General features: G+C 42.3%; 2 protein-coding genes across 2 annotated transcripts in view; one reads left to right on the top strand and one right to left on the bottom strand.

Moving 5' to 3' along the window:
• The window catches only part of Zcwpw2 (zinc finger CW-type and PWWP domain containing 2), a 122,221-nt gene extending 108,125 nt beyond the window's left edge, over positions 1-14,096 (top strand). The window contains exons 8-9 of the mRNA XM_038323172.1: positions 8,868-8,965; positions 13,563-14,096. Of these exons, the coding sequence (XP_038179100.1) occupies positions 8,868-8,965; positions 13,563-13,724 (260 nt within the window). The 3' untranslated portion in view covers positions 13,725-14,096. The remainder of the gene's footprint in view (positions 1-8,867; positions 8,966-13,562) is intronic.
• On the bottom strand, positions 12,690-16,123 carry LOC121677143. Its single transcript, XM_042054780.1, has 2 exons — positions 12,936-16,123; positions 12,690-12,904 (listed from the first exon to the last, which is right to left on the bottom strand). The coding sequence occupies exons 1-2, from the start codon at positions 13,513-13,515 to the stop codon at positions 12,807-12,809; spliced, it is 678 nt and encodes a 225-aa protein (XP_041910714.1). The 5' UTR covers positions 13,516-16,123; the 3' UTR covers positions 12,690-12,806.
• Between the last annotated feature and the right edge of the window lie 9,047 nt (positions 16,124-25,170).

Here is a 25,170-nt window from a genome sequence, read left to right as displayed (position 1 = left end):
CTCCAGAAGGCTTCACTCCAGCATGACCATCCTAGACATTTTGTATGGGTCTTGGGAGACATCACTTTTAAGATAAGACAGTCTGAGGTAAAAAGAAGCATTTTGCTGATGAGTGAGAGGTATGCTTATCTGTGGATATAGGGATAAGTATAAGAATGCAGTTAGGAGGGCTAGAGAGATGGCTCAGAGGTTGAGAGCACTGACTGCTCTTCCAGAGGTCCTGAGTTCAATTCCCAGCAACTGCATGGTGGCTCACAACCATCTGTCATGAGATCTGGTGCCCTCTTCTTGCCTGCAAGGCATACATGCAGACAGAACAGTGTATACATAATAAATAAATCTTTAAAAAATGTTAAAAAAGAATGCAGTTAGGAGTTATATTGGTTGAGGAAAGTGGTAATAGTAATTTTTCCTCTAAGATACATGACCTCACTAGACATGGTAGTTATGATAGTTAACACTATCAGGCACGATTTCCCTGTAAAGATGTAAAAATACTCAACTAATACATTTTAATTCTTCATCTTATCATCATCAATAAGAGCATCATTGTCTAGACCAGTCCACCGTGCCCTTTCTCAGCAAACAATGATTCCTTCTCATTCTTAATACTCCTTGGGACTAGGAATATGACTCCATTAGTAGAATGTTTACCTAGCAACTATGAAGCCCAAGACTCCAAGCCCAACATAAGCTTGATGTGGTGGCACATGCCTCTAAGGACATCCTCAGCAACATAGGGAGTTTTAGGCAAGTCAAGGATACCCTGTGTCAAAGACTAAATAATCACTACCTATTGCAAAAAAGAACCTTAAGAGACTGTGGAAGTGCCCAACCCAAAGTGGAACCTTTATACCACACCCATACATGCAAGGCTCAGGGATCATGGTTGGAAGAGGGGACAGAAAACTCCCAAGAGCCAGAAGTGCTGGATGACTACAAGAAAACTGCTTACTGGACAATGCTGGGCAGTTACCTGTGGAATAATCCTTCTGTACACTGTGAATATGTTTTATTCTCATTGGCTAATAATGCTCCTTTACACTGTAAATGTATATCACTGTGATTGGTTTAATAAGCAAGCTCACTGGCCAATAGCTGAACAGGATAAAGTTAGGTGAGATAGCCAAACTGAGAATAATGGGAAGGAGAAGGAGAGTCAGAGGAGTCACCAGGAGATATAGGGGAAGCAAGACATGCTGGAGGACAGGTAAATATATGAGCCACATGGCAAGACATAGATTAATAAAAATGAGTAAATTTAAATTCTAAGAGCTAGTTAGTAATAAGTCTGAAATATCAGCTGAGCATTTATAATTTGTATTAAGGCTATTGTAGTTATTTGGAGTGACTGCTAGGACACAGAGAAACTCCACCTATAGTTGCACTTATGAATTAACAGCAGTTTGAGACACCATGCACAGGACAAGTGCAGGCACTCGACAGACACAATCCAGAATGCAGAGGGAGGGTGGTCATGACGTCGCATTTCTAGCTAAAGATCTGTAACAGCTGACAGCTGTGGGGGGAGAGTCAGCTTTCTTTAAGGATATGGCCAGGGCCTCCAGTGAAGGCCACACATACCAAAGTGTGTACACAAAAGAGAGAGAGAGAGGAGGCAAAGTTGGGTGGGTAGAAAGGTGGGATAGATTTGAAACGAGTGGGGGAGGCAGTGGATTTTTATCAGAACACATTGTACAAAAGTTTCAACAAATAAAAATAAACAAACACCTGTAGATAGAGCAGTGGGGCTGCGTCCCGTCACCTGGCTAGCTTTTTATCCAAAATATTACACGGAAACTGTATTCTTTTAAACACTGCCTGGCCCATTAGTTTCAGCCTCTTATTGGCTAATTAACCCGTATTTAGTAATCCGTGTAGCACCACGAGGTGGTCGCTTACCAGGAGAGATCTTAACCTGCGTCCATCTCGGAGAGGAGAGGCATGGCGACTGTCTGAGCCATAGACCTCATTTCCTTCTTCCTGTTCTGTCTACTCCACCCATCTAAGGGCTGGCCTATTAAATGGGCCAAGGCAGTTTCTTTATTAATGAATGAAATCAACACAAGCAGAAGAATCTCCTACATCAAACACCCACTAGCAAGCAAGGAATAACAAAACTTCTCAAGCTTTTTAATTTCTGTCAATATTTCTGTGGATCCCTGCTGCTGAAACTCCTTCCTTGGGGCAGGGTGTGATGTGAGCAGTGCTGCCCCTCCTACAAAGCACGGTTCACACCGGGAACACACGCGCTTGCTGTGCTCGCTTACACAGCATGGTTCACATCGGGAACACACGCACTTGCTGTGCTCACTTACACAGCACGGTTCACACCAGGAACACACGCGCTTGCTGTGCTTGCTTACACAGCATGGGGACAGTGTTACTAACAGGAGCATGGGTGGCCCAAAACTGTCGTACTGGACAGTTCACTGAATGTGGTTGATGGCTTTTCCATATCTGCACAGACAGAGCTCAGCTTCTCCCAGTATTTCCCCACCCTAAATACTCTAGCCTGAGATCCCAAGGCCTTGTGCAGTTAGGGCAGCATTGTACAGAAATACCTGGTCACTCAAAGTTCAATGATCCTTCCCACCCCATCCTCCCAGAGGGAGTGCCAACCAACAGGCTTCACCATGATAGACCCTTACAAGAAGGCATGATGATCTCATGAAGATGGCATCAGTTTGGTTCAGAGCAATCTCTTTCCAAGCATCCATATTCCGTTTCTTTATGATATTATGGGTCTCATGTTCAGTGATGATTGTTTGAAAGCCAATTCTTCAGAAAGGAGAGCTAGTGGGAAATAAATCACATTTATTCAAGGGCCAATTCATGAATATAAAGGGTATGCCAGCATCAAAGCACCCACGTAGAGAACTCAGATATACTCAGAGCTTTTTTTACAGGGGGAAGACAGAACAGTGTGCTCCTGTGAGGGCTGTCTTATAATGCCGAGTGGCCTCTGTAGTTCAAGGGCACATGTCTCATTCTCTTCTTCTCTAGCTGGTGCATCACTGGTCCTTGGCCTTCTGGGGCTACTTCCTGTTGCTCACTAGACAGTCATTCTTTTCTTCAAATTAAGCTTCATAGCAAGTGACATGTTCTGTGTTATTTGACTCATAGAACCAAAGGACAAGGAGGATCTTTTCATAGTTTGGTATAATCTGAAGGAACCAGGCCTTCTAGGTTCTATAAAAGTAGAGAGATTATTTAACAGCTAACACCTTAATTGTGGACACACAATCCTTATATTTTCTCCAGAGCCAGCAAGTCTTTGCCCATTTAGTCATTTCAGTGTAGCTTCTCTTTAGAAGATGTTGAGCGAAGGGAAGAGAAATAACCTTTCAAAGGACAAAGTGCAAGGGAGCTGCTGTGGCAGTGGCATCCAGTAAGGGTGGGGCCAGTTCTGCTTTCATTACTAGGAGGTAACCTGTGCCCCAGTTCTTGGCCTCAATTGTTTTGCACAGTCAGATGATATAATTGTCTTCCTGCCTTAGATGTGCTGTTATGTATGGGCTCTCTCTCTCTCTCTCTCTCTCTCTCTCTCTCTCTCTCTCTCTCTCATTCACTCTCACTCTCTTTCTTCTTCCCTCCCCCATCCTCATTTTCCTCCTTCTCCCTTTCTACTCTTAACGGTGAATGGAAACAAGTCAAGAAACTACAGGATAATCATCACAGATAGGAGATGATTGGTTGTATAGTCAGCAAAGGCATTCATTCTGTCCCCAGACTTGGAGGATATCATTGACCAATTCTGATAACTGAGTCTGTAGATTACAGGAACTGCCATTTCTTGAGAATTGTTTTTTAATTTCAGCTTACAATATAGGAAAACTTACAGAAAAGCAAACCTCCTGTAGCTCTGGAAGCAGAAATCAACATCAGTCAAGCTGTTAAGAGTCCTGGCCAGATGATGAAGCCTTCCATTACTCTGTCTACCCTTTGATCAAAAGGCAGTGCAGACACTTTTTCAGATTGGTTGCAAACAGAGATTCCAGTGAACTTGGCAGTGACACATCTCATCATAACCTGAGTGTGCTTTAGCCTAATGTTAGAAATGTGAAGATGTTTATTTGGCATTTTTCTTTATAGTGGAGCTAAAATCCATCTTTTCAACATGACATTAAATTTCAATGTCAGTTTCCTAAGATTCACAAAGTAAAGTAGGAAAAAGTGTAAGGGAAACTTGAAGATGGGACGGCGGGATGGGTGGCTGTGTCCGCCACCCGGCTAGCTTTACCCAAGATAATTACACGAAACTGTATTCTTTTGAACACTGCCTGGCTCATTAGTTTCAGCCTCTTATTGGTTAATTCTCACATCTTCCTTTAACCCATATTTAGTAATCTGTGTAGCACCACGAGGTGGTCGCTTACCAGGAGAGATCTTATTTTTTCTGCTTAATTCTTTTTTTTCTTTTCATGTTTTTTTTATATTTAAAAATTTCCATCTCCTCCCCTCCTCCTCCCCCTTCCCTCCCCTCCCTTCCACCCATACCCCTCTCCCTCCCTCTCCAGGCCAAGAAGACATCAGGGTTCCCTACTCTATGTTAAGACCAAGGTCCTCCCAACTCCCCCCAGGTCCAGGAAGGTGATCAACCAAGCTGAGAAGGCTCCCACAGAGCCCGTCCATGCAGAAGAATCAAAGCCCAGCGCCATTGTCCTTGGCTTCTCAGTCAGCCCCCACCGTTGGCCACATTCAGAGAGTCCGGTTTGGTGGCATGTTCTATCAGTCCCATTCCAACTGGAGTTGGTGATCTCCCGTTAGTTCTGTCCCACCGTCTCCATGGGTGAAAGCACCCCTCACAGTCCTGACTTTCTCATGTTCTCCCTCCTTCTGCTCCTCATTAGGACCTTGGGAGCTCAGTTCAGTGCTCCAATGTGGGGCTCAGTCATTTTCTTCAGGTGGAGGTTCTATGGTGATATGCAAGAAATTCATCAGTATGGCTATAGGAACTGACCTTTTCGTGCTCCCTCTCCTCAGCTGCCCAAGGAACTAGCTGGGGGCATCTCCCTGGAAGCCCAGGAACCCCTCTAGAGCCAAGTCTCTTGACAACCCTCAGATGGCTCCCTTAATTAAGATATATGCTTCCCTGCTCCCATATCCACCCTTCCTGTATCCCAAGTATCCCATTCCTCCGAGCTCCCCCCATTCTCCCCTTCACGATTTTCTCTCCCCATCTTCCCTTGGCCCCGTCTTGCCCCACCCTCAAGTTCCCAATTTTTGCCTGGCGATCGTGTCTACTTCCAATATCCAGGAGGATTACTATATGTTTTTCTTTGGGTTCACCTTCTTATTATCTTCTCAAGGATCCCGAATTATAGGCTCGATGTCCTTTAATTATGGCTAGAAACCGATTATGAGTGAGTACATCCCATGTTCATCTTTTTGGGTCTGGGTTACCTCACTCAGAATAGTGTTTTCTATTTCCATCCATTTGCATGCAGAATTCAAGATGTCATTGTTTTTTTACCGCTGAGTAGTATTCTAACATGTATATATTCCACAGTTTCTTCATCCATTCTTCCACTGAAGGGCATCTGAACAGAGAATTCTCAACAAAAGAAGTTCAAATGGCCAAAAGACACTTAAGGTCATGCTCAACCTCCTTAGCTATCAGGGAAATGCAAATCAAAACAACTTTGAGATACCATCTTATTTTTTTTTCTTTTTTTTTTTTGGTTGGCTAAAATCCGAAACACCAATGATAACCTTTGCTGGAGAGGTTGTGGGGTAAGGGGTACACTCATCCATTGCTGGTGGGAATGCACACTTGTGCAACCACTTTGGAAAGCAGTGTGGCGGTTTCTCAGGAAATTCGGGATCAACCTACTTTAGGACCCAGTAATTCCACTCTTGGGAATTTACCCAAGAGATGCCCAATCATACTACAAAAGCATTTGCTCAACTATGTTCATAGCAGCATTATTTGTAATAGCCAGATCCTGGAAACAACCTAGATGACCAGGAGAGATCTTAACCTGCATCCATCTCAGAGAGGAGAGGCATGGCAACTCACTATGGTGACTGCCTGAAGCGTCTCCCCAACTCTGCTTCCTTTCTCCCACAATTCTGTTCTGTCTACTCTGCCTACCTAATTTTCTGTCCTCTTAAAGGGCCAAGGCAGTTTCTTTATTAATCAGTGAAAGTAACACATAGACACTCCTCCATCAAGAACTGGAGGATCAGCCTGAGGATTACCACAAACAGTGACCCATGAGTTAACAGGTAACAGAAAAGAGATACCGCCACTGGAGTTGTGGAGGTGGCCCCAGTGGCAGAAGCACTTGTGGCTCAAGCCTAGCAACATGAGTTGAGTTCCCAGAACACACTGAAAGCTGCTTGAGGTGGTGCCCAGCAGGAGTCACAGCATTGCCACTGAGAGGAGGGAGGTGCAGGCAGGAGACAGAGGCTAGTCTAGAGTATGCTGCATGCTAAACTGCATTGCAGACCCTTCTTCAAGCAGACAAGGGAGAAGCTCCTCCTGCAGGCTGTCCTCTGACCTCTACACGCATGCTATGGCACTTACGTATCTGCCCTAGTGTCCTTGAGTGCACCTGTGAACATACACGTGTGTACACATGCACATACATAAATATAAATAAAAATATACTAAAATTGAATGTTAATTTCATTCAAAAAGCTTCAGTAGGAGCATACATTTCTCTAGAAAGTTTGAGTTCTGTAGACATGGTGCATCCATGTTTTAAAATGAATTGCCCAGGTTATTCTTAGGCCCACCAAACTCTTGAGTACTCCTGAGTCAGAATGGACTATTCTGTTGTCTTCAGCGATTCCTAAAGAAAACAGGTGGTTTGGGGTGGTCACCAAGTCAGTTGCAGTTCTTGTTTGTTTTGCTTTGAAGCAAAGAACTCATTCCTTCTTTCAGGTTGTTTCAAGACTAGTTGTTACTGGTCAGCCTGAGGCTGAGGTGAGGAGGCTCCTGGTCCAGCCTGACTTCCCTGAGTTCCCGCCCCACAGCAGACACACTGTAGGTGTGTGTTGTTTGAATACAGAGAGATGCTTTGGCAGAGATGCTGGCTGGCATATTGCTGCAGATTGTAATGTGGAAAATGCAAAAGGCAACCGATTTTTCCTTCGTTGTAACAGCAGCCGCAGGAAGATTTTCCATTTCCTAACTGCCATGATTTCAGTAAATACTGCTATCAATAGTGCTTTATCATGGATCTCTGTGAGTTTGAGGCCAGCCTGGTCTACAGAGAGAATTCCAGGACAGCCAGGGCTGTTACACAGAAACTGTGTCTGGAAAATCAAACAAAAAACAAAACAAAAAACCAAACTAGTACTTTATCAGTATTTAAAATTCCCTTTCTTATGTCCTGCCGGGGTACATTTAAATGTTCCTTGAACGTCCAGCTGTGCTGCCGGTGTGACTGTTGGTGATCTGTCAAGACGGCAGAAAATGGAAGGGGGTATGTCAGACGCAGGGATCAGAGTGGAAGTGGAGGGACAGGGCATCTCCTTCTGGTTTGCTGTCTTTCCACAGGCTTCTCAGATGTCTCATCTGTCTCTGCAAGCTACAAACAGCAAGCTACTTGTGTGCTATTTGCTTTGATCTTTGCTTCAGCAAGACTCTGTGTCAAGTACAAATGCTGTTTTATTTAGGTGGAGAATTCAAATGCATATTGTTCATCAGGATTCAATTCTATCATTATCCTAGGCTGTCTTTCTTAAGTGGTTAAGATAGACATTATTTTTATCTCAGTATGTTAAACAAAACAGTAAACACCTTTTCCACTTATTTCACAGCAAAAAAGGCATTTATAAGCATAATGTTTTCTGTTTCAAATCAGACTAAGCAATTTACATATTTGGATTAGGATTGGATGAACTTGTGGGGTTCTGGCAATGGCTCAGTGGTTAATTGTCATGCAAGTGTGAGGATCAAAGGGATCCCAAGAAACCATGAAAAATGTCAGTGGGCATCAAACTGGCTAGTAAGAGTAGCTTTCAGAGAGCTCTGGGTTTGACTTGAGGGAGCCTTCCTCCCCCAAGTGAATGAATGAAGACAGTAAAAGATCAGTGGAAGATGACTCCTGACAGGAGTGTCAGATCTCCACAAGCACCCACAGGGAGTGCATGCTCACCCTAGCGAGGCACTCTCTCCCTCGGAGGGCCCCAGGCACAGGAAAGTGGAAAAGAAGGATGAGCCTGCATTGGTCCCAACCACTCACCTGTGTGAATTTTCCTCTTAAGCATCAGTTTTAATGTCACCCATGGAGGTGAGGCGTTCGGTCATCTTCACCACCACACTCCCCATGTCCTTGCTCTCCTGACTGTGTCTTTTCCCAATTATCCAGTTGTTCACTCCAAATGCTGGTGGGTGTGGGGCCATTTCCAGGAACGTGGTGGGCCTATGGGGCCACAGCCTTTAAAGGAAACTGACCCCTCTATCAACTGTCCATTGCTCTTGGTTGTGATGTCTGCTTTTCAAACATAATTGAGTCTGATGCCTGGGACCCAATTAAGACAAAACATGCAGCTACTTCAAATGAGCTTCTTATATTCCAAAGATATTTTATACTCTATACATATCAAGAAAATTACCCATCCCTTTCAAAGAATTTTAAAACTTTCACCTGGAAATTCATAACAGAATTTTGCAACAAGCAGAGGTCATATATAAAAGCCATATGATAACAGAACCTAAGTATGTAAAAAAAAACAAAAAGAAATCTGTAATTTTTAAGTTAACTAAAGCTAAAATTTTTAAAACTATGAACGTTTGTTTTTTATTTTTAATCCTGTAGTATTTAGAAGAGTTATTTCTGGGTAGTTAAGATTTTGAATTAGATGGAATCAATTAAAGATGTAGCTTTTACTGTATTCATGATTTCCTTTAGTTGTCTCTGAGATGGAAGGTTTACTGAAAGAACTGGAGAAAATGCTGCAGCAGGTCCAAGAGCCCACAGCAAGAGCCAGTGAGCCAGGACAAGGACAGGTATGAAGAGTTACCATTCGGCAGCCTCAGGATTTGTAACTGACTGTACAGTTTAATTATTCTGAAATCTGAGGCATCGCTGCCACAGTGCTAACGACCAGTAGCTGCACCATTGAAATATAGGCTTTCCTAGGAGAAATGTGTGTGAGCAGAGATGGCTGTCAATTTTCAGTCTTCGGGTTGGGATGGACGATGAACAGTCGTCCTGTGGCTGGGTGGACCATTGTAGAGAGACCTTGTATTAGCCACTGTGGCCTTACCTGACAGAAATGACCAAAAGAGAGTAAGTCATCACGGCAGGGAGTCTTGGTGCAGAGCTCTTCATATCCTGGTGAGACTGGATGCAGAGGAAAGAGAATGCAGGAAGGGGCCAAAGCAAGATAGAGCCCTATGGACGTGTTGTGGAAACTGATGGTTCAGCCAATAGCCTTGGGGTATCAGCCTTAGGGCATCAGGGTACATGGAAGTCGGGTAGCAGAAGTAGCAAACTTACATAGAAATATGATAAACCTTCCATGGTTGGATAGAAATGGTGTTAGAAATGATGCATTATCTGAAAGATGATTCAAATCAAATTAGAAAATTATAATTTATGATTTGAATATTTTATTGGCTTGATAGCATTAATGTTTTAAATACTCTGTTTAACAAGCATCTTTTTTTTTTTACCATTATATGCTGCGGTAGCTGTGCAGTTCTTTGTATATGTAGGTATTAGATTAGAAAAAATGATAAGATCATTAAACATGCTTGTTTCAATGTGATTTGAAGCTTTTCAATGTACAGATGGAAGTGGTAAAAAGTTTTAAAAATCAGGCCAGGACTGCTGAAACATCTTTTTGGTCAAACATAACTGTTAATAAATTTAAGAGCACTTATTCCAAATAGAGCAACTACTTTTGAATAAAGCAACTGTTTAGTACTTATTTTATATCAACTTTGATTGCATTTAGGAACTGAGTTAATGACTAGAGAATTTCTAAATCAGGGTCAGCCTGGATATCATATTGAGATCCCAAAACCAAACAAAAAGGTCTAGTGGCAGAGCCCCTGCCCTGTCTGCTGTCTCCAGCACCACAAAGCAAAACAAGTATATATTTTGCTTTTGTAATGTTTTAGTCTTGTTCTTAGATAAAAACTATATGAAGCATGTATATTAGAACAATCACGTTGATGTGATTCATTTAGTAGTTCCAGTATCATGTAAACTATGTTTGTCTTAAAATGGTTTTACTCTATAACCTGAGTGCTGGGAATTTTCAGTATGAGTCGCCTTTCATCCCCTTAACAGGGACTAGCATGATGTTTGCAGCACAACTTCGGTTCACTGCCATTGAACTATTTTCCAGAAACCCCTAATGGGCTATTCTTGAATCACCAGCTTTGAGGACATTATTTCAAAGGTCAGATTATAGAATGCTATTAGCCCTATAGATTCATTGTAGATAAAGCTGTGTTCAAGTCATGGTTAGAACATTGCTCAGAAGTTTATCACTAGGGGCAGGGGAGATGGCTCAGAGGTTAAGAGTACTGACTATTCTTCCAGAGGTCCTGAGTTCATTTCCCAGCAACCACATGATGGCTCATACCCATCTGGAATGAGATCTGGTGCCCTCTTCTGGCAGGCATGCATACGGACAAGAAGCCATACCCTAAGACTGGTATCCCAAGTCTGTTGGCAGAATGAGTCCCCACAATACTCATGCTCCCTATTTCCTACAGCTATACCCCCCTCCTGCCTGTCATTACCTCCCTCCTATTAGCACCTTTGGATTGTGACCTGATCAGGTCAGCTATGTTACAAGTTTGTTAGCTCAGAACCCCCATGGTCTTTCCCTAGAAATGCCCACGCTGGCAGACATGCTTTCTAAATGCCATTAATTCTGTGGAGGTTTCTTAATCCAGTCAAGTTGACAGATTAACAGCAACAGACTTCTCCCATGCTTGTGATCTTTCCAGGTAAGAGAAGTGGAGCAGGTCTCTGGGAAAGGGGAGCAGTTTGGTGGGACCCTCCTTGTCTGGTCTGTGCGCTGAGACAAGTGCATGTCTGGCTGTCGTAAGACAAAACCTCAGTGTTGACGGCAGAGCAAGAGCTCCTGGGTTTAGCTCCTAGATTGAGGAAGCCGTGTGTTCTCACTGTCCAGTATCTGCATAAATGAAGTGAGAGTCTGTGATCGTAAGCTCAGGCTGTTTATAAAGGGCAGCATGGGGTCCATCAGTGTGATAAAATCAGTCTCAGTGTAGACACTTGACCCTGTGGTGTAGTTGTTCCTTAAATATCACAACATAAATGGCAGCTAGAAGTTACATAAGGTTTCATTAATTCTTTCAGATACATAGTGTGCCCAGAGTCAGAAAGCACATCAACTGAATCTCTAGTGTAACCATTTGAATTTAATTGCTTTATTATTATTTATTAGTAACATAAATGTAAGGTAAATGCCGGTTATGCTACTGAGTTCTTGTGTCACTTGGTAGTTATTCATCCCCTGCTCTAGAGAACTGTTTAAGAATTAGGCAACACGTGGCCGGGCGGTGGTGGCTCACGCCTTTAATCCCAGCACTCGGGAGGCAGAGGCAGGCGGATCTCTGAGTTCGAGGCCAGCCTGGTCTACAAGAGCTAGTTCCAGGACAGGCTCTAGAAACTACAGGGAAACCCTGTCTCGAAAAAAAAAAAAAAACAAAAAAAAAAAAAACCAAAACAACAACAACAACAACAACAAAAAAAGAATTAGGCAACACAAATTGGGGTATGTGTCAGAGGTGACAGTAGGCAGTGGTGGGCAGTGGCAGTCCAAAGAGAAAACCAACTCTTGGAAGAGTTCGTCTCTTTTTTTGCACATTTTCTTTTCAGGCCAGTACATCCCCAGTAGTGATAGCACCTCCCTCTAAGAGCTGGGTTTAGAAATGGGCAGGTAGTTTAGAGGTTTGCCAGCCTGCCAGTTTCATTTAGATCCTTAGCAAGTATGAAGACATGATCAGAGCTTTTCCCCATCTGTTATTGAGATAGGGTCTCCCTTGCTAGTGTAGGTTGTCTGTGTAGTTGAGGCTGGCCTCAAACATTAATCCACCTGCCTCAGCTCTAACTCCCAAGTGCTGGAATTGTAAGTGTTCCGCACCATGCCCAGCTAAAGATGAATCTTTAACGCCTTTCTTACTGAGTTAAAAATTAAGTACTGCATACAGAATTTATCATCCTAGAGATTAGTGTGTTAGAGGAAATGAACGTCAGCTCCTGCTGAGTTGGAAAACACAGGAAATTTTCTCAGGCTGCTCCAACAGCACAGTTCCACCAGGATCTATGGACTGTGAATTGGCTTTTAAATTCTCCACAGTGGCTCCTTTATAGATGACTTCTTCCCATGTAAGGGCTGTGCTTGTAGGACAAGATGTGTAGATTAGTGGCATTGTAGAAGGAGCAGCGGGGCTGTGTCCCACCACCCAGCTAGCTTTACATCCGAAATAATTACATGGAATCTGTATTCATTTAAACACTGCTTGGCCCATTAGTTTTAACCTCTTATTGGCTAATTCTCTTATCTTGACTAACTCATATTTAGTAATCTGTGTAGCACCACGAGGTGGTCGCTTACCAGGAGAGATCTTAACCTGTGTCCGTCTAGGAGAGGAGAGGCATGGCAACTGACTATGGCAACTGCCTGAAGCGTCTGCCTTCTCTCTCCCAATAGAGAAAATTCAGGTTTAGTATGATCATTCTGTCCCAAGGTATAAGCTAACAAATATAAGAGGAGAAGAGAGACAGAACTTAAGCAACAACTTAGCCTTACACAAATATGTTTAATAGACTTCATACTACATACAGACCATATCACCTGACCACTTACAAAGAAAACTGTGTGCACTGCTCTTCTGGAGGAGAATTAAGATCCTCAGTAACCAAGTAGGCCTGCTGTAGTTGTGATGACCCATATAGCAGACCTCTGTAGTTGTGATGATCCGTGTAGCAGACCTCTGTAGTTGTGATGATCCGTGTAGCAGACCTCTGTAGTTGTGATGATCCGTGTAGCAGACTTCTGTAGTTGTGATGACCCATATAGCAGACCTCTGTAGTTGTGATGACCCATATAGCAGACCTCTGTAGTTGTGATGACCCATATAGTAGACCTCTGTAGTTGTGATGACCCATATAGCAGACCTCTGTAGTTGTGATGACCCGTATAGCAGACCTCTGTAGTTGTGATGAACCGTATAGCAGACCTCTGTAGTTGTGATGATCCATATAGCAGACCTCTGTAGTTGTGATGAACCATATAGCAGACCTCTGTAGTTGTGATGACCCATATAGCAGACCTCTGTAGTTGTGATGACCCATATAGCAGACCTCTGTAGTTGTGATGACCCATATAGCAGACCTCTGTAGTTGTGATGACCCATATAGCAGACCTCTGTAGTTGTGATGACCCATATAGCAGACCTCTGTAGTTGTGATGACCCATATAGCAGACCTCTGTAGTTGTGATGACCCATATAGCAGACCTCTGTAATTGTGATGATCCGTGTAGCAGACCTCTGTAGTTGTGATGAACCATATAGCAGACCTCTGCAGATGTTATGCACTATATGACTCTTTTTGCAGCTGTCTCAGTGCCACCTGGAAGCTCCCACAGACAGTGCGTCTCAGAGCTACCATGAAGAGGACTGTATGGTGACGGATGGGACAGGACTAAAAGCTGGAGAATGTATTGAGAACATTACTAACAATTTTAAAAAGATAGATGCCCTAATATCTGAATTTTAGGAAGTTAATCAGTTATTTCCAAAAGTTAATTATAAAAACACTAGCAATCTTTATATTTTCCTGTCAAACACTTAAAAATTTTTAGTTAAATAGGCAGACAAAATAAACATTTGTTATAAATTTATCCTTTGTCCATGGCCTTGGGAGCCTTTCAAGTGATGTTTAAGTTTGGCTGTTAGAATTTTATATGTTTGTATTTGTAGATATTTTTGTTTGCTTTGATTTTAGAATTTTTGTTAAACTTATTAACGAATGCTGTACAATAAGTATTTATGCCCTCCTTCAAATGTGACTATTAAAATGGCTGCCTGTTCTGTTACCAGTCTCAGAGAGAACTCAAATGTAACACATGCAGAAGGTGGCTTTGTAGATGTCTGGATATTTTAAGTTATAAGAAAATATTTAAGATATAATTATATAATAAAATTCTTAAAGGACAAAGATGTCCATTGTCTCTTTGTATTGGAAACAGGTATTATTCAACATGGTTCCCAATCAGCAGCGTCTCTGGATCTTTGGAATATCAGAGTCCTGGACACTTCTCTGTTGACTCGGTGTCTCTGTAGGTGAGGTTGGGAACATGTAACTGAAAACACAGCAAGAGAAGTTAGCTTTGTTCTGTATGAAGCACCCCGTGCTATAGAGGAGTGAGATGTGCATCATTCCTCAAGGGTACCATGAGCAGTGCCAGTGGGTGTCTGTATTTGAAGGTAAGATGGTGGGCCACCTGAACAAGGTAAAAGCCACTGACTAACATGAAGGTAAGTGTTAGAGATTTAATGCAGGTTCACAAAAAAGAGCTGTCACAGCATTACCCTTGGAATGAGCTTTATTAGGTGAGAGCCTCAAACCATGGGCAACCATGAGCATGCTCAAGAGGAAGAGCCCTGGGAAAGCAACAGCATGGTGTCACACAATAAGATCTGAAAGGACGGACATACCCTTCAGGACCAGAGGACAAAGCCTTCTGATTCACAGATACTGAGGCGGGTGGTCTAGTTTCATTCCCGTGATGATGTCTGACCTATCGTGCGTGGAAGAAATCAGAAGGCACTGGTAAAGACTAGCTGTAACTTCAGATTATTCCTGGTCTAAGGAGTGGGAGCTGAGCCTACTCTCAGCTGCTAGCGGGAGGGAGCCACACAGCCTGCCTTGTTATCAACTCTCCTCAATAGAGAGAAAAGCAGGGAGGCTGCAATCTGACTCTGAGAGGAAAGAAAGCTGCTGAAGAGCTGTAGCCCACCAGTGAGAGAAAGGGGAGCCAGTCAGTAACCTTAGTAAGTGGAGGGCAGGATAGAGGGTGTGAAGAGAGTTAACGCTGGACAAACCAGGCATGATTTGTTCAAGGAAGCCCTTGACATCCCAGCAAAGGGCGGTACTTTATGTGCAGAAGATTCAGTATGTCTGGAGTTAAACACCCAACCTGAGTGTAGGGACTGACTGTGAATCAGATCGTTCTGGGACTGGCATGCATGAGAGGGCACCAGACAGATGTTACTGTGCCAGCCTGTGTCCCCGTGTCTGCGGGAATCTATTGCCCTGATGTCTGCCCAGATTGTCAGCTCCACATCAAGAACCTTAGGGTTGCCAGCAGGCAGCCAGAAGTGGCAGGTGAGGTGTCTGCACAAAGTCTTATTAAACTCTCAGCTTCCTGGGAATAATGCACCACGGCAGCAGAGTTTAAAATGGCAAAGGGTCTCTGCCTGTCAGAGACGTTACAGGTAGATACTTTCATTTGTCCTCCATGAAAGCTTAATATCATTTCCGTCTGTTCAAGTCAACTTATAGACCTCATTACTTCAAGTTCATCGTGCGGCCAGAGCAGCCTCTTTTATTCTATCTGCTCTCAGAATCCTGTTGGTGAAGAGATAATGCATTTTTAACCAACTCAAGCAGCTGAAAGGTATGGTCTATAGTGCATCCAGACAGCTGCTGCTGATGTCTGAGAACTGTGGGCATGGCAGAAAATAACCATTCTTTATGTAGGCTCCTAGAGGTGAGGGCTAGATGTGTTTCCACTTTATGAGCCCCTGCCTAGGCTATAGCAAAGTTCCTGACTTGCATGTTGACAGATATCACCTTTATATTGATTAGACGTTTCCTGCCAATCTAGCAGGAACATTGGCACTTTGTGTGTACTTCAGTCACCTTGGGTTTGGCCGATTTCAATGAGTCTCTTTTATGTCTGTGGTCAGCTTCAAATCTGCTTGCTTGCGACTCTACTGACCTTTCTAGGTTCCCTCACAAGTCTGGGAAGCAGACAGATGCTTGGTGACTGAGAGCACTGTAAGTGGGAAAGTCAGGGGATTTGACTCGGCTTCATGTTTCCCTCAGTGCTTGTAGCTGGCATTGAGAAGAAGGCATGCAGGTTCACTCTGGGAAGAAGGATTCTGGTTTCTGCTGCTTACCTGGAGGGAGACTAAGAATGAGAGATGGGTTCAGGAAAAGTCAGAGAAGCACTTTGCTTCTGGGGCTGCTTCCCAAACTCTCTTTGTCTCTGTTCAGTTGCTGAGGGAGATACCTTGACCCAGGCAGCTCTTATAAACGAAGGTATTTAAATGGGGCCTTTTTATAGTTTCAGAGTCTTAGTTCATTATCATCATTGCAGGGACCATTGTGCTGGAGCAGTAATTGAGAGCTACATCTTGATCTGCAGGTGGCGGGGGTGGAAGGAGAGAGGAGAGAGGAGAGCCTGCCTTGGACTTTTGAAACCTCAAAGCCAACCCCACTGACATACTTCTTCCAACAAGGCCACACCTACTCTAACAATGCCACTCCCACTCACCTCTTAATCCTTATTCATTTAAACAGTTCCACTCCCTGGCAACTAAGCATTCAAATATATAAGCCTATGGAGCTGTTCTTAACTCAAACCACCATACAAGCCTTCATCTGTGATTTGATTTTCTGAGTCACAGTCCCATCCCTTGCCCAAATGTTGCATGCCCAACAATTGCATCACATTGCAAGTGTTTATCAAAACCACTGTTGATCAGTTCTTGAGGCAGGTAGTGGTTGGCATACTCTCCTTACAATATGAACTCTTGAGTGTTCTTTCTTGCTTCTTCCCTTTTATAAACATTATCTTGGAAAATTAATGAACTGTTTTATTTGCATATTAACTCAGAAGGGCATGAGAAAAGTGGACTGAGGTAGAATAGAATAAGAGAATTAAAGAGAGAAAGCCAGAAAGAGATACAGATAGAAAGATGAACAGAAGCTTACACACGCACACGCACACGCGCGCGCACACACACACACACAGAGAGAGCTTGAGTGACTGCTTAAATGCATGTATGTATATATGTATGTGTGTGTGGTATGCATGTATGTTTGTGTATGTGTATATGTGTGTGAAGAAAGCCACGGAGATATAGCCAGAAAGTGACAAGGACAACTGTTTGACTAGGATTTACTTGTAGGAAGAAGTGTCCATTGTTATTTTTTCTAACATTTCTACAGGAAAAAACAATTACCATACATTTTTTTCTTTGTCAGTAAGAAGAGTCTATTCAAATTGTAAGCAAGATCTTAGAAGTAACTGAACAGACGTGCACATAACAAACAGTTCACCTGGAGACGAACTCTTGTACTTTTCATTAAAGCAAATTAAAATGTATGATGCAGTGTTGTTTGCAATTAGTCTTTCTCAGCTATAAATACTTCTATAAGTTATGAAAACAATGAGCTCTTCAAATCAGTTTTTAAAATTATCCTAATGGTGCTTAGGCAAAGACATTTAAATGTTTTTCTTTAATATATATTTCAATTTTGTTTGATTCAATAGTTTTTCTGGCAAAAATTTTGTGATTGACGCAAAAGATGAGTTGGAGGTCTCGTTATTCAGTTTAATCCAAACTCAGTCTGTATTCATGTTGACACATTTTACTTTTTATCAATAATACTTAACATCTGTTCAACCTCATTAGATATGCCTGGTTCTCTCTTGAATGTTTCAGCTTGAAATAAAAACTTGTCTAGCCAACTAGGGACTATGATTTGTGTTTCACAGACAAATTGACTGGTTACAAGGTTTTGTCATTCAAGGTCTAATGGCAGAGATGAAATTAAAGCTTGTGTTGACTTCAGAAACATGCACCTAGGTCTGAAATGAAGTTTTGGACAAATGAAGCCACCAGTGCATAAGTTTATCACACAGGACATTGATACAATACATGTGGCAAAGCACAAAAGACAGAAGCCCAGATTCACAGTGCAGGGGCTTCCCAATGATCAGGAAATATGGAGAGAACAAACAGTTTCCCTTTAAAGATTATTTTACTTTTAGTTTTGTCTGTGAGTCTGTGTTTATGTGAGCAGTGTCCACAAAAACCAGTAGAGGGTGTCAGATCCCCTGAAGTTGGAGTTACAGTTAAAAACCACCATGTGGATGCTGGGAACCACAGGTTCTCTGGAAGAACAATGAATGCTCTTAACTGCAAAACCATTTCTCCAGCAATTGGTGATGGAGAACTCTGTGTCAACTTGAATGTCTTTGTAGTACCCAGATGTTTGTTTAGCATTATTTCTGGGTGTGTCTGTAAAGAACTTCTTTTTATCTGTAGCTATAACTTGACTATTTCACAGGCTCATCAAGGTAAGGTACAAATTGTGACCCAGGAGGAAGTAAACTATACTCTTAAACCAAAACAAAAGCTATTCCAGCCTTCTAATTATATAGATAAATCTGGAAACATGTTTGGAAGTAGACAATGGAAGTGTGGGATAAAGGTAGGAGTAATGGCTGGGCAGTGGTGGTGCACATCTTTTATCCTAGCATTTGGGAGGCATAGGTGGTGGATCTCTGTGAGTTCGAGGCCAGCTTGGTTTACAGAGTGTGTGTCAGGACAGGCTTCAAAGTTACACAGAGAAACTGTGTCTGGGGTGAGGAGGGGGGAGGTTGGAGGCACATAATTTTGAATCAAGCTAAATTAATTGATAAGAACTCACTAAGCAAATATTCTGTGTTTAATATTGAAACTGAAGCTAGAAAAAGGGGAGCTCTGATGGAATTTATGACTGATTAAAACTCGACCACAAAGTGTAATGAATGAATGAAATTTGTGCCCTGGAAGTACTGAAGCACGCATGGTAAATGGCGGTTCTGCTGAACTTGTCTATATTGGGTTTCATGGACTAGGCTGATGAGGACAACTGACCAGGTCTCTTCCTCAGGAGGGCACCAGATCTTATACATGATTGAGAGCCAATATGTGAGAATTGAACTCAGGACCTTTTGAAAAGCAGACCCTTACCTGCTGAGCCATTTCTTAGAAATGCCATCTTAGAAATGCCCCGACATGCTCTGCTTGAATGTAGAGGAATGAATTCATTATCTAAGAGAGATTGGAGTGGGCACATACATTCTAAAGATAATTTCATTTAAGATGCCCCTTACAACAGTACTTTGTGAGATAAATTTGTAAGTCACTTCCTACCACCCTTGAAGATGTCCATGGTCACTTCACTACAGGCCTTGTTTTATACAGAAGATTCCAGTGGTTGGGATCATTGGGATCCCAGAGATGTAGAGACCATGTAGCAGTACCTAGCCACCAAATGCCAGGGAGTCATGTTTACCATAAAGGATGGAAGAACAAAGCAGTGATCATCATGGACTATTAACTATGGTCTTTGTTCTAGCTGGCTTTAATTATCATCTTGACACAGCCTAGAATCATCTGAGAAGGGAGTCTCAGTTTTGGGATTTCCTAGATCAGATTGGCCCATGACTATGTCTATGGGGAATTATCTTTATTATCAAGTGTCTAGCCCACTGTAGAAAACCGTATTCCTAGGCAAATGGTCTTGGACTGTATAAGAAATCCAGCTAAGCACAAACCTACAAGTGAGCCGTCAAGTAACATTTCTTTATGGGTTCTGTTATGTTTCCTTGGCTGTGTTGAGCTACCTGGTTAGAGGTAATGGCATAGAATGGCAAGTAGGCCTGTCTTCAAGTTCCTGCCTTGACTTCTTTCAATGATGTGTTGAAACCTGTAAGAGAAAATAATACCTTTTCCTTCCCCAAGTTGCTGTTAGTTAGAACGTTACCATGGCAACGGAGATATAATTAGAAAAAGTATTCTCAGAAGGTAGATAGGACCTCTACTCAAGTTTTACTTAATCTGTCTAAGCACAAAAGTTTTAGGTTAAGTCAATTAAATTCTGAATTATAAAAACAAACTTACACTCCTTCATTTAGTTCTCAGCCTTTAGCAAGTATACAGAAGCAGACACGGGGTCCCTTGAGAAAAGACTCCAAAAGATTGCTCAAAATGTTCACCATTAATCTATCTCAAATCCCAGAAGAGCCTATGGATTCTTACAAAGGTAAATTTCCATTTGGGAAAAGGGAAAAATTTGGTACCTTGGGTACTGTGAACATTAGACCTGAACTGACATAAATCCTGGAACTCCACTTGGCATGCTTGTGGAGGTCAGGTCACCAAGAGAGGCTGGTACACATCACAGTGAGCTCATTGCACACCCAAGTCCATCCTACAGCTGCTTCTCCCAGTTCTAGAATGCATGCTTGTAGTGCATGTGAGCAGAAGCCTGGAGAGTCCCCACATCGGTTCTCACACTTTCAGAGCCGAGGATGAGTGAAAAGCTCTACAAGTGTTTATTCCTAGGGAAATAGTAAATCAACATTGCATCCCCAGAGGGAGTGCAGGGTTTAGTGCCCCTAAGGAGGACCTGGGTGTTACATTAGTGCTGACTCACACAAATTCATGTCTAGCTCTCCTGGGTGGCCTGTGAAGAATATAGACAGACCTCAGAGAGCAGTGTGATACCATCCTAAACTAATCCAAGTGGTGTCCCCAATTTCAATTTCTTAGTATCTGTGTGCATTTATAACAGTATACCACAAACTGAGTACTTTATAAAGAATGGAAGTTTGTTTCTCACAGTTGAGAAGGCTGGGTGCTCCGACATCAAGGCAACTATAGTTCCAAGATCATGGCGCCATAGCTTTAGTTGTCTGGGGAGAACTATTCTGTGCTTCCAAGATGGCCCTCATGGCTGCATCCACTGGAGCAGATGAATCCTGCATTCTCACACGGCAGGAGACAGATGGCTAAGTGAACCCTGCATGAAGCTTATCCGAGAAAGCCCTTGTCCTGTTCTTGAAGACAGGGCTCCCATGACCTACCTGCTGCTTACTGTCAGCTCGGCACACATGGAGGTTGAAGAGGATACTCTCAAACTGTAGCACAGCTACTACCAGATGCATTCCATTGCATAGCACAGCTACTACCAGATACACTTCCATTGCTTGAGCAAATGACTATGGCCTCATCTAGACAGCATGGAGTTACTCATCTGGCAAACACCTTTTCTTTTGACAAATCTGTTCTTAATTTTTGAGATAGAGTCTCATGTAGAGTAGACTGAACTCAAACTCATGATGCAGCCTGGGATGATATTAAACTTCTGACTTCCCTGTCTCTGCATTTTTATAACCCCTATCAAGATAGCCTATCAAGAAGGTTTGTTTTAATATGTTAAGGCCAGCAGAATCTATCCCATCGCAAGATGTATTAACTGTCCAGTCCTGTGTTGTACTTGAGTTTGAAGGTAGCTTGATTATTTCTCCTTTCCACAGATCCCCCATGGATTTATTATATTGATGTCTTCATGTGCTTTGGACCTTCTGAGCCCAAAGCAGCAACTGGTAGCATCTTCGTTTCAGAGGGTGAGACAGAAATGCCACAAAGATTCCAGGACCCCAAAGGGCCATGGATAATAGACACATTACTCTCAGAAAAGGTAAGTCTGTATTTAGAGTGTCTACAAAATGTTGCTCCTTTCATGATGGAATTGGTTCAGTACAATCTGGCTAAGAAGCTAGGTGGTCACACTGAGCAGTGATATCACCCTGACAACGTAGATTTATCCTGTGTTACTAGCAAGATTGCACACCGAGAAATGGGAGGGACCAGATTCATTTTGGTGAGTAAACACTCCCAGGTACCATGGTATAGGCAATGTTGAAGTATCTCTTTTATGGTGAAAGGGAAGTTGCCATGTCTCCTTCTGAAAGTCAAGAAGGAAGCATAATGTTTATGAGGTCACTATAGCTGTGGGAGGCAATACTTCCCTGAGTTAAGTCTATTAGTCTAGCCCATCTACCAAGTGACTCAAGACATGCTAGTTTTAAGTTGTACCCAGGCAAGGGAAGGCTTTGTACCAGGTCAAGGCCTGAACTATGCTATGGCTTTTGGAGGACTCAGCAATGGTACCAACTAGATGGAAATACTTTGCAAGGCTCAGACAAGGCTGTAAGAAGGATATGTGCTTGCATCCCATAGTCAGGAATCAAGGACTGGATATAGGAGTGGCACCAGTCACCCCTAGTGACTACTAGCATTTGCCATTCCTTCAGCCTGATGCTCTGTGATGGTTTAATGTTCACTGTCAACATGACTAGGCTGGAGATAACCTCTGGGCATATTTTTAAATGAGTTTCTAGAAAGTTTAACTGGGGAGGAAAGACTCACTTTAAGTGTAGGTGGCATCATTCCATGAGCTGGAGTCTTAGCTGAATATAAAGGAGTGGAGTACAGCATTCATCTGCTTCTTGACTGTAGGTGTAGACATGTCTGTCTCTACACCTTCCTCTCCATGGCAACTCTTATAAAAGAAAACATTCACTTGGGGACTTGTTGTTCAAAGGCTTGGTCCATTATCATCATGGCACGGAGCATGGCAGCATGTATGACACCAGAGCAGCAGCTGAGAGCTACATCCAGGTTCACATGCAGGGGGAGAGGGGGAGGGTGACTGACTTGGACTTTTGAAACCTCAAAAGCCACCACCAGTAACACATTTCCTCCAACAAGATCATGTCTACTCCAATAAGGACACACCTTCTAATCCTTCTAATCATTTCAAACAGGCTGCCCCCTGATAAATAAGCATTCAAATATGTGTGCCTATGGGCTATTTTTATTCAAACCATCAAAGTTACCCTCTGTACCTTGGATAGTTATGTGCCACTGTGTTAATCACAGTTCCTGGAAAGAAACTTCTCAGACAAGGGTTGAGAGATTCATTGATCTACGGGTATGACAATAAGTTGCTAGGAGTTGGTTTAATAATATGCCCCGCTGTGTCCTGTATGGCTTCAGGAATAGACCTAACTGGGGCAGAGGGGAAATGAAGAAAGGACAAACACATAAGCACACAGTGAGCCTGGGACTGGAAAAGCTCTGATGGAGAAGTTGCAGTGCCCCAGAAGCATGGTGTCGTTATTTTATACAGTTTAACTAGGTGGCAGGGCCATTGCATACATGGTGCATGCCTGTAGTCCCACCCCTCCAACAGTGAGATGAGAGGTTGATGCAGAAGAATCTCCTGAAAACTCATGGTTCAGGTAGCCTGCTGCAGAGGACACCAAGAGAGGTCCTGCCTTGAACGGGTGGAAGGTGAAGGTTGACTGACACCCGTGATCTATATCTATGTCTATGTCTATCTCTATCTCTATCTCTCTATCTCTCTCTATCTCTATATCTATCTGTATCTGTCTGTCTATCTATCTATCTATCTATCTATCTATCTATCTATCTATCTATCTATCTATCTACATATCCCAAAATAAATATCTTTTGATCAGTACTTTAAAATTTATTTTTTGAGATTCCATGCATGTATCAATGTATTTTTTATTGATTTTGTTGAGATACGCATTTTCTCTGCTCCCCTCTCTGCCTATCCCCTCCCCTTCAACCCTCTCCCATGGTCCCCATGCTCCCAATTTACTCAGGAGATCTTTTCTTTTTCTACTTCCCAATGTATATTAGATCCCTGTATGTCTCTCTTAGGGTCCTCATTGTTATATAGGTTTTCTGGGATTGTGATTTTTAGGGTGGTTTTCTTTGCTTTACATCTAAAAGCCATTTATGAGTGAGTATATATGATAATTGTCTTTCTGGGTCTTGGTTACCTCACTCAATATGATATTTTCAATATCCATCCATTTGCCTGCAAATTTCAAGATGTCATTTTTTTCTGCTGTGTAGTATTCCGTTGTGTAAATGTACCATATTTTCCTTGTCTATTCTTCAGTCAAGGGGCATTTAGGTTTTTTTCCAAGTTCTGGCTATGACAAACAATGCTGCTATGAACATAGTTGAGCACATGTCCTGTGGCACAATTGAGCATCCTTTGGGTGTATACCCAAAAGTGGTATTGCTGGGTCTTGAGGAAGGTTGTTTCCTAATTTTCTGAGAAATCACGATACTGATATCTAAAGGGGCTGTTCCAGCTAGCACTCCCACCAGCAATGCAAGAGTGTTCCTTTTACCCCACAACCTCTTACGCATAAGTTTTCATCAATGTTTTTGATCTTGGCCATTCTTACAGGTATAAGATGGAATCTCAGAGTTGTTTTGATTTGCATTTCTCTGATGACTAAAGATGTTGAGCATTTCCTTTAGTGTCTTTCAGAAATTTTAGATTCCTCTGAAGACAGTTCTCTATTTAGGTCTGTACCCCATTGTTTTATTGGATTATTTAGACTTTCGATGACCACTTTCTTGAATTCTTTGTATATTTTGGAGATCAGACCTCTGTCTGATGTGGGATTGGTGAAGATCTTTTCCAATTCTGTAGACAGTCGTTTTGTTTTGTTGACCATGTCCTTTGCTTTACAGAAGCTTTTCAGTTTCAGGAAGTCCCATTTATTAATTGTTCCTCTCAGTGTCTGTGCTACTGAGGTTATATTTAGGAAGTGGTCTCCTGTGCCAATGCATTCAAGTGTACTTCCCACTTTCTCTTCTACGAGGTTCTGTGTGGTTGGCTTTATATTGAGGTCTTTGATGCTTCCTTGTCAAAAATCAGGTGTTTGAAGGTGTGTGGATTAATATCTGAGTCATTGATTCAGTTCCAATGGCTCTCCTGTCTGTTTTTATACCAATACCAGCCTGTTTACAGTACTGTATCTCTATAGTAGAGTTTGAAGTCAGGGATTGTGATGCCTCCAGAAGTTCTTTTGTTGTACAAGATTGTTTTGGCTATCCTGGCTTTTTTTTTTTTTGCTTTGTCATATGAAGTTGAGTACCATTCTTCGAGGTTTGTGAAGAATTTTGCTGGGATTTTGATGGGCATTGCATTGAATCTGTAGATTGCTTTTGGTAAGATTGCCATTTTTACTATGTTAGTTCTCCCTACTCGAGAGCATGGGAGATCTTTCCATCTTCAGGTGTCTTCTTCAATTTCTTTCTTCAAAGATTTAAAGTTCTTGTCATACAAGTCTTCCACTTGTTTGGTTAGAGTTACTCTGAAATATTTTATGCTATTTGTAGCTATTGTAAAGGGTGATGTTTCTCTGATTTCTTTCTCAGCCTATTTATCATCTGTGTAAAGGAGGGCTATTGATTGTTTTGAGTTAATCCTGTATCCTGCTACATTACTGAAAGTGTTTATGAGTTGTAGAAATTTCTTG

Source organism: Arvicola amphibius, chromosome 3 (genome assembly GCF_903992535.2).
Source record: "Arvicola amphibius chromosome 3, mArvAmp1.2, whole genome shotgun sequence".
Taxonomy (NCBI): Eukaryota; Metazoa; Chordata; class Mammalia; order Rodentia; family Cricetidae; genus Arvicola; species Arvicola amphibius.
The sequence above is the reverse complement of the archived record's forward strand: the minus strand, read 5'-3'. Positions and strand labels throughout refer to the sequence as shown.

Bases quoted from the DNA above. Each gene is read 5' to 3' on its own strand.
- LOC121677143 (XM_042054780.1), bottom strand. From the start codon at position 13,515: ATGGTTCATCACAACTACAGAGGTCTGCTACACGGATCATCACAATTA. The intron at 12,905-12,935 runs GTCTGCTACACG...ACAACTACAGAG, and splicing joins GGATCATCACAACTACAGAG to GTCTGCTATATGGGTCATCA.